The sequence below is a fragment of the Erinaceus europaeus genome, chromosome 16 (assembly GCF_950295315.1).
Source record: "Erinaceus europaeus chromosome 16, mEriEur2.1, whole genome shotgun sequence".
Classification (NCBI taxonomy): domain Eukaryota; kingdom Metazoa; phylum Chordata; class Mammalia; order Eulipotyphla; family Erinaceidae; genus Erinaceus; species Erinaceus europaeus.
Window position 1 is genome coordinate 11,499,784 of NC_080177.1, and position 9,057 is coordinate 11,508,840.

At 48.1% G+C, this 9,057-nt stretch overlaps 1 protein-coding gene across 6 annotated transcripts in view; it reads left to right on the plus strand.

The window, feature by feature from the left end:
- Nucleotides 1-8,324, plus strand: part of STARD9 (StAR related lipid transfer domain containing 9) — a 146,629-nt gene extending 138,305 nt beyond the window's left edge. For 5 of the 6 annotated variants that reach the window (XM_016192738.2, XM_060174467.1, XM_060174468.1 and 2 more), the window contains 7 exons: nucleotides 5,245-5,362; nucleotides 5,475-5,593; nucleotides 5,789-5,853; nucleotides 6,000-6,202; nucleotides 6,348-6,427; nucleotides 6,618-6,776; nucleotides 7,153-8,324. In XM_016192738.2, coding sequence (XP_016048224.2) covers nucleotides 5,245-5,362; nucleotides 5,475-5,593; nucleotides 5,789-5,853; nucleotides 6,000-6,202; nucleotides 6,348-6,427; nucleotides 6,618-6,776; nucleotides 7,153-7,254 — 846 coding nt within the window. In that variant the 3' untranslated portion in view covers nucleotides 7,255-8,324. Of the gene's footprint in view, nucleotides 1-5,244; nucleotides 5,363-5,474; nucleotides 5,594-5,788; nucleotides 5,854-5,999; nucleotides 6,203-6,347; nucleotides 6,428-6,617; nucleotides 6,777-7,152 lie in introns of those variants that run through there. The other variant, XR_009545267.1, reaches the window with a different exon arrangement.
- Nucleotides 8,325-9,057: the final 733 nt, after the last annotated feature.

Here is a 9,057-nt window from a genome sequence, read left to right on the forward strand (position 1 = left end):
CATTTCTCTCTGTCCTATTCAACAATGACGATATCAATAACAACAACAATAATAACTACAATAAAACAACAAGGGCAACAAAAGGGAAAATAAAGTTTAAAAAAAAATCTTTTTGGGAGTCGGGCTGTAGCGCAGCGGGTTAAGCACAGGTGGCGCTAAGCTCAAGGACCGGCGTCAGGTCTTTCTCTCCCCTCTCTGTCTTCCCCTCCTCTTTCTCTCCCCCTCTCTGTCTTCCCCTCCTCTCTCCATTTCTCTCTGTCCTATCCAACAACAACGACATCAATAACAACAATAATAACTACAACAATAAAACAACAAGGGCAACAAAAGGGAATAAATAAAAATAATAATCTTTAAAAAAAATTATTATTTACTGGATAGAATCAGGAGAGGGAGAGAGATACCTTGCAGCCCTGCTGTATGTAGCACATCTAAAGGACCACCTCTTAGCCTGTTATGTTATTTTTGTCTGTTTTTATATTTAGATATCTTGCTTCATATAATGTGTTAGAAAGTGTTTTCTTCTATTTTGGTAAGTGCTTATATAGGATTGGTGTTGATTCTTTCAATACATGTACAGTCCACTAATTAAGATACCTTGCCTTGAAATTCTTTTTATGGGATTTTTTTTTTTAAATTAACACTTCAATGTCTATTGTCTATTCAGATTTTCTTATTTCCTCTGTTGCTATAGTGCCTCCCATGTGCTGGAGGGGTGGGGGGCTTGAACTTGGGTCTTCTGAATGGAAAAGCACTAGGATTTTATCTTAGTTTAATTTATATCTCCTATTGTGTTTGAAACCCAGTGCCTTTGGCCTTTTTGCTCTGCCAGTGAATTATACTTCTCTACTGGGTTGTTAAGTGCTTTCATATTTGGAGGCCCTTTTTCTTTCAGTCTTTAGAAAAAAATTCACATAGAGAAAGGGAGAGAGCAGCAGAGGAGAGACACCACAGCACTGTTCCATTGATGGAACTTCCCTGATGCCATTCATGGTGCTCCCCACTGTTGCTTTATAAAGTATTTGCTATATTGTGTCTAGTTTTCAGTAGCTTTTTTCATTGATCCGAATTTTTTTTAATGTTTATTCATTCCCTTTCATTGCCCTTGTTGTTTTTATCGTAATTATTGTTGTTGTTATTGATGTTATCGTTGTTAGATAGGACAGAAATGGAGAGAGGAGGAAGAAAGATAGGCACCTGCAGATCTGCTTCACTGCTTGTGAAGCGACTCCCCTGCAGGTGGGGAGCTGGGGGCTCGAACTGGGATCCTTATGCTGGTCCTTGTGCTTTGCGCTATCTGTACTTAACTTGCTGCATTACCGCCCGACTCCCCATTGATCTGAATTTTATGCCCTCCCCATAGGACAGAATTCTCCTCCTCTCCTCAGATTATTATTTTTTAAATATTTTCCCATTTGTTGCCCTTGTTGTTTTTTATTGTTGTTGTTATTAATGTCGTCATTGGATAGGACAGAGAGAAATGGAGAGAGGAGGGGAGGCAGAGGGGGAGAAAAAGACACCTGCAGACCTGCTTCACCACCTGTGAAGTGACTCCCCTGCAGGTGGGGAGCCAGGGACTTGAACCAGGATCCTTACTGCGCTTAACTCGCTGGGCTATCACCCGACTTCCCAGATTATTTATTATTATTATTATTTTACTTATTTATTTTCTTTTTGCCCCCAGGGTTATCACTGGGGCTCGGTGCCTGTGCTACGAATTCATTGCTCCTGGCAGCCATCTCTTTTCCATTGTTGTTGCTGGATAGGACAGAGAGAAATTGAGAGAGGGGAAGACAGAAGAGGGGGAGAGAAAGATAGACACCTGCAGACCTGCTTCACCGCCTTTGAAGTGAACCCCCTGCAGGTGGGGAGCCCGGGGCTTGAACCAAGATCCTTGCGCCAGTCCTTGTGCTTCACACTATGTGCACTTAACTCGGTACACTAGCACCCACCCCCCCCCCGATTATTTTTAATATTCATTATTGATAAGAAAAAGAGCTGAGAATGGGGCCAAGTGGTGGCAAACCTGATTGATTGATCACACACGTTGCAGTGTGTGAGGATGCAGGTTCAAGCCCTAGCCACCACCTGCAGGGGGAAACTTTGTGAGTGGTGAAGTGGCTGCAGGTGCCTCTCTGTGTCTCTCTCTATCTCCCCCTTCCCTCTCAATTTCTGGCTGTCTCTATCCAATAAATAAAGAGAATAAAAAGAAAGACAGACAGAAAGGAAAAGAGCTGAGAAGAACGAGAGCACCACCGTGACATGCGTGGTGCTGGGAGTTGAACCCGGGATCTCTTTTTATTCTTGTAGAAAGTAGATTATCCTGTATTTGCAAATATTCACCGGTTAGAATATTATTCTCCTTTTTTTTTTAAATTTTATTTATTTATTTATTTTAAATATTTTTAATATTTATTCCCTTTTGTTGCCCTTGTTGTTTTATTGTTGTAGTTATTATTATTATTGTTGTTGTTGTTGGATAGGACAGAGAGAAATGGAGAGAGGAGGGGAAGACAGAGAGGGGAGAGAAAGACAGACACCTGCAGACCTGTTTCACCGCTTGTGAAGCGACACTCCTGCAGGTGGGGAGCCAGGGCTTGAACCAGGATCCTTATGCGGGTCCTTGTGCTTAGCGCCACCTGCGCTTAACCCGCTGCGCTACAGCCCGACTCCCTCTCCTTTTTTTTTTTAACCTGCTGCGCTACCACCTGACTCCCTTATTTTTTTTTCTTTTTTTTTTTTTTAATTTCTTTATTTGGGAATTAATGTTTTACATTCAACAGTAAATACAATAATTTGTACATTCATAGCATTCCCCAGATTCCCATTTAACAATACAACCCCCACTAAGTCCTCTGTCATCCTTCTTGGACCTGTATTTTCCCCACTCACCCACCCCAGAGTCTTTTACTTTGGTGCAATATGCCAATTCCAGTTCAGGTTCTACTTGTGTTTTCTTTTCTGATCTTGTTTTTCAACTTCTGTCTGAGAGTGAGATCATCCCATATTCATCCTTCTGTTTCTGACTTATTTCACTTAACAGGAATTTTTCAAGGTTCAGCCAAGATTGGCTGAAAACAGTAAAGTCACCATTTTTTATAGCTGAGTAGTATATGAACCCAGGATCTTATACTGGAGAGTACAACACTTTATCCATTGCTCCACCTGCCAGGCCTTTATTTATTTTGATTTTTTAAATTTTTTATTTTATTGTTTTAGGGTTCTTGCTTGGGCTTGGTGCCTGCACAAGGAATCCACCCCTACCTACCAGTGGCCATTCCCCCCCCCCCTTATTTGAATAGGTCAGAGAGAAACAGAGGAGAGATAAAAATACCTGTAGCACTGCTCCACTGATCATTAAACATACCCCCTGTACGTGAGAACTGAGGGTTTGAACCCAGATCTTTGCACATGGCAGTTAGTGTGCTGAACCGGGTGTTATTTCATGACATACAGAGAGAAGCCAGAGCAGCACTCAGGCATATGTGGTGCTAGCAATCAAACAGAGGAACTTAGCTCACAGCTTAACCCACAGCCCTGCCAGTGTACTCCTTCCTGGCTACCGGAGTTAAATTTTCTTGTGGTAATATATTCTTTTCCAGTCTGTTTTTGAGTCTCAAAGCATAGAGAATGGTGTATGAAATGGATCCTCAATGAAATATATATGTGATGGTTACCTACTTGAGAATTATTTATTAAGCTGTGAATATTTGTTTTGGGGAATCGTCAGTACAGCCCAGGGAGAGAGCCTGTCTAGGAGGAGTAGAAGAGAGGCACAGCCCTGAGTCTTGAATCTCAGCACCAATTTATGTCTAAGAATGAGTCAGCAGATGAGACGAAGGCCCAGAGAGAGGGGAAGCCTGGAGACTGGGGTGTCTGCTGAGGCAGAAGCGGACTGAATTGGTGATGCAAGCCTCTGTAGGAAGCTAGCAGGGAGGGGTGTTCCTGGTCCAGCCACATGGGTGTCATGGCAAATGCTGTATATCCTGGTGATTTAAAAGGGAGTGAGAGGTGGGACTTGTTTCAAGAAGCTTATTTATTTTTCCCCAAAGCACTGCTCAGCTCTGGTTTATGGTAGTGCAGGGGAATGAACCTGCCACTTCAGAGCCTCAGGCATGAGAGTCTCTTTGCATAACCATTATGCTATCTACCCACCCCCCAGGAAGCTTATCTTTACTGTCTTGCCATCCACATGCCTGCAATGGAAGGGAAAAGTCCTGCGGAAACTTTTTTTACTTCCCCTTTTGTTACCTTTGTTTTTATTATTGTTGTAGTTATTGTTGATGTCATTGTTGGATAGGACAGAGAGAAATGGAAGAGAGGAGGGGAAGACAGTGAGGGGGAGAGAAATATGACACCTGCAGACCTGCTTCACCGCCTGTGAAGTGACTTTCCTGCAGGTGGGGAGCTGGGGGCTCAAACCAGGATCCTTACCCTGGTCCTTATGCTTCGCGCCACATGTGCTTAACTTGCTGCACTAACGCCCAACCCTCGCTCAACCCTCCCTCCCTCCCCGGAAACTTTTTAAAGAAAAGTCTGTGCATGCTTAGATGCTAGTGGGGGTAGCCAGTGAAGAAGGAGATGAGGGCTAGTGACAGGTCCCTAAGATGGCAAGAGATTTTGGAGGCAGAGGCCTCCTCTCATGGGAGAGGTGCCTGGATGTTGGAGCAAGAGGGAAGGAGGCAGGGATGGAGCTGGATCTGTCCCTCCTTACCTCCTCCTGTCTGTCAGGAACTGGTGATAAAGGTCTTCTGTCGGATCAGCAGAGGTCAAGGCCCACTGGGAAGCTGACCTCATAGCCCCAGGGGATCATCCCTGTCTGGCCCCAAATCAGGGCCTTTGACTTTGCTGATCTTTGAGACTGAGGTTTGAGCTTTTCAGCACTTTTCCTCACCCACCTGACCTTTGGGTGTTGCTTGTTGTCTACACTCATGCCAGCTCTAGACAGACTCCTTCCTGGTGTCTTCTGGACCTTAAATCTAGCCCTCTCGGTCCTCGGTTCACCTCACCCCTGATGGAGTGTGTCTACAAACAGCCTTTGACCCTGCAGCTTGAGGGGCAAGGGTTGTCGGGACTAATTTCTGCTGACTTCTCATGGCCACATGTACGTCCAGTGGGAAGGGTCTTTTCAACTAAGTCATGACATTGGAAGCTGCTGGTATAGTTCAGAGGCAGAGGAGATGATTCTGTAGCTTTGCCTCCTGTCTTTCTCTGCTCGGTTTGTGAGACTCTTCTGATTTACAGGGAGACACAAACATGCTGGACCCCAGAGACTCCTGGGCAGGGGATGTGGGAGGCTCCTGTGCAGTGAGGAACAGTCACTTGAGTCTGGCCGGGGCCGCCTGGAAGAGCTCAGCCTACAGTGAGTTGGGGGCAGGGCTGTGGTGAACCGGCTGGGGGTGGGGTGGGGGGAGGTCTTGTTACTCTGCTGGCTGCTGGGCCTGAGGCTCAGAGCCTCTGTCTGCTCCTCACAGGCAGCAGAGCCTCGCTGGGCAGTTGCTGCTACTCTCCTAGTCTCTCCGGCATATGGTCCTCCTCCTCCTCATCCTACCAGGATTTGGCCAAGCACATCGTGGACATCTCCATGGCAGATGTGAGTAACTGGGGCACTTGGTTCCATCTTCCTCCACCAGGCTTCTGGGAGGGGAGGCGGAGAGAGGGCAAAGGGCTGAGTTAGGCAGGCTCCCAAGAGGAACTGGTCCATTGCTGGTCCCAGGACTAGCTTGAGGGCCTGCTTGTAAGGTGCCCATAGACGTGGCTGTGCCCATAGACACCTGTGTGTCCCCAGGTGATGGCTGCTTGCTCAGGTAACCTGCACAACCTCTTCAGTCGCCAGGCAGCGGCAGGCTGGAAGTAAGTCTCTCTGCAGTCTTGTCCTGACTATTGTCTGAGCTCCTCTTCTGCCTTCTCCCTGAGTCCCTCCCCAAACTCCTGCACTGTGTCCCCGGGACCCAGTTTTCACCACCCCTTCTCTGCCCCATCCTTGGCGTTTTCCCCAGCTACCAGGGAGAGGAGCACGAGGTGAAGCTCTACTACAAGGTGTTTTCATCCACCCGACATGGCTTCCTGGGGGCAGGAGTGGTGCCCCAGCCGCTGTCTCATGTGTGGGCAGCTGTGAGTGATCCCACTCTGTGGCCGCTGTACCACAAGCCCATCCAGACAGCGAGACTGCATCAGCGGGTGACCAACAGCATCAACTTGGGTGAGCCCAGGAGGCAGAGGCAGCAGGGTCAAAAGTCACGTGGATGCCAGGCTGTGGAACGACGGGTGACAGGACCTGAGCTGGGAAGGATTGGGGCCTCGGTCTGTCCCGTGGCCCCTGACTCCGCCCCTCCCTGACCTTCCAGTGTACTTGGTGTGCAGCCCCACCTTGTGTGCCCTGAAGCAGCCCCGGGATTTCTGTTGTGTCTGTGTGGAAGCAAAGGAGGTGAGTGAGTGCCTTGCCTGTGTTCAGGGCACTGTGGAGAGGGCTTGGGCTGGCTGCAGTGTTTCGAGACAGTCTGTGTGGGTACCGAGGGGTGGAGGTGGACTAGGCTGGAGGCTGGCCAGTGCTGTTTTCCAGGATTCTGAAGGCCCCAGCCTCCCTCACAGGCAGGACTCTCACCCTCTGTCCCCAGGGACACCTGTCTATCATGGCAGCTCAGTCTGTGTATGACACCTCCATGCCGAGGCCCAGCAGAGAGATGGTCCGAGGGGAGATCCTGCCCAGCGCCTGGATCTTGCAGCCTCTCACCGTGGATGGGAAGCAAATCACGAGAGTCGTCTACTTGGCCCAGGTGATGTAGCCCCTGAAGCTAGCCTCAGCTCCATGGGAATTTCCTACTCAGCTGTGACTTCCTTCAGTGCTTGGGCCCCGCTGCCTGAGAGCTGGGCTCAAGGACTGTAAGGAGCAACAGTAAAGGGAGCCAGGGAGGAAGGAGTGAGAAGAGTTGGTTGACCTCTCAAGCTGCTTTCATTACTCCAGTAATGGAGCAGGGAGCAGAGCTGCTCCTTCTGTTTGGCTCTCCGCCCCTTTGTCACAGGGAGGTGATGTGAGGCCTTTGAGCTCCAGGACAGCAGCAGCCTGAGCAGCGTCCCCTGTGCAGTGACCTGGGTTGGCCGCTTGTGGGCTGCCTTAGTGCACTTCCAACATTCCATTCTACTTTATTCCAGGTAGAACTTGGTGCTCCAGGCTTCCCGCCCCAGCTCCTGAGCTCGTTTGTCAAACAGCAACCGCTGATTATAGCCAAACTGGCTTCCTTCCTCGGCAGTTAGCATCGCACGGTCAAGATGGTGCTGCTGAAATGCAGGCCCAGGGAGACGCTGGGGCAGACTTCCTCTGCAAGCTCCGGGGCGACATGCTGTAGCCGACTGGGGAATCAGTACTCAGTCCCACGTTGCCGGAGAAACCCAAACCCATTCAGTACTTGGTCTTAGCTGGCACCAACTGCAGGAGGGCAGTAGGATTAGAGACCCTGTCCCCTGGCTGTCCAGTGTGAACAAAGCTACTTCACCTGGGTCTCTTCACCTGCTTCCTACCTCAGCACACTTCTCTGGACCAGGATTGGGCACAGCCCGTTGAGCTGGAAGAGGGCAGCGCTTCCCTTGAACTGTTGCTGTGAAGCAGCCATTGGTCAAGACTACTCAGATTCAGCTCCACCATGGAGTGGAGTGTTTAAAAATAACGAAACAAAAAGTTAAAAAAACAAAACTCAGAATTATTTCTCCAAAAATGCTTGTTAATTCTTACTTCCCACTCCAGAAGGACATTTGGGTCTCTGCTTCATTTGGGAGAGTCGTGCAGTACTGTATGGAGCTCTCACCCTCAACATCTCAGACGGGAAGACCGCTGTCACAGGTCGGACGGGTCTGGGTAGAGGGCCGGCAGATGCTGACTGCTGTCAAGGCCAGAGGCATTGCAGAGAAGGGAAGACAGTGAAAGCTCCGAGAGTAGGTAAGTGGTGTCAGGCAGCTCGCTTCTACTACTTACCTCTCCTTACCTATTCCAGGAAGGGATGGAGTAGAAAATGAGCTGTTTTCTTGTTCCTTAGCCCGGCTGAACTTGACTATTCTGTATGGTTTTCTAGAAATGGTGGGAGTGGAAGAGGCCCACATGGGGATGAAAAAAATGTAATCAGGTAAAATTTCTGCAGTGCCTCAGGTTTATTTTTCTAAAAATGTGGATTCCCCCCTTACCTCAGATTGTGTTTATTTTTTGCTTAACTTTTTTATTTGGTGACATATTTAATGCCCTATTTATGTATTCCCATCTGTTTTCAAGCAAGTCTCTCATGACTATTGACTTGTAAAGGTCAATTTACAATTAAAAGCTCTGTGTACTTTTACTCAGTGAAGACTAGCCTGGGGTATGCTGAGCATGTCACTTGAGCCCGGCAGAATCTAGGCTGGAAATGGTGGCTGCAACTACACACAGCCCGGTTTGGGGCTTCCAGCTCACAGGCATGCCTGTGTGGTAGTTTTACATGGAAACAACCAGATAAGCTGCTTCACCTGAACTTGACAATTCTCAGTCCTGCACCTCTGGGCTTGAGACCAAACAAGCTGCGGCAGCACAGAATGTAGGGCGACAGTTTACTAGGAAAGCTGCACAGCAGGCCTGTGAATCAGACTGATCATATAACAAAATCCCAATGTATTAAAAAGATATTCTCGGGATTTTAAGTGAATGAGGCCGACTTTGGGTTCAGATAGGTGGTTCTACATCCTTGTGCGTCAGAGTCTCCACGAGTTGTTGCATCCCAGGCTGGGCACATGTGTCTGTTTCTAGGTTATCCTGAGGCTGCTCATCTGGAATGCTTTGAAAATCAATTTGTAGAGATGTTAAGGAACCAACAAGGTCACTAACTTGTTAGCTGCTTTCTCACGCAAGTCAGGACAATTCCTGAGCTATAGCTTGTGCTCTAAGCCAGGCCCTTCAACTTGGCATCCTGGGGCACCACTTCCCTAGGATTTTCTAGAATGGTTTTCTAAAATTCACTGCTGTAACAATAATTGGATTTGTAGGACAGATAAGGAGCACTAGGTGAACTTCCTGTGCTCATGGGACTTACCACGAGG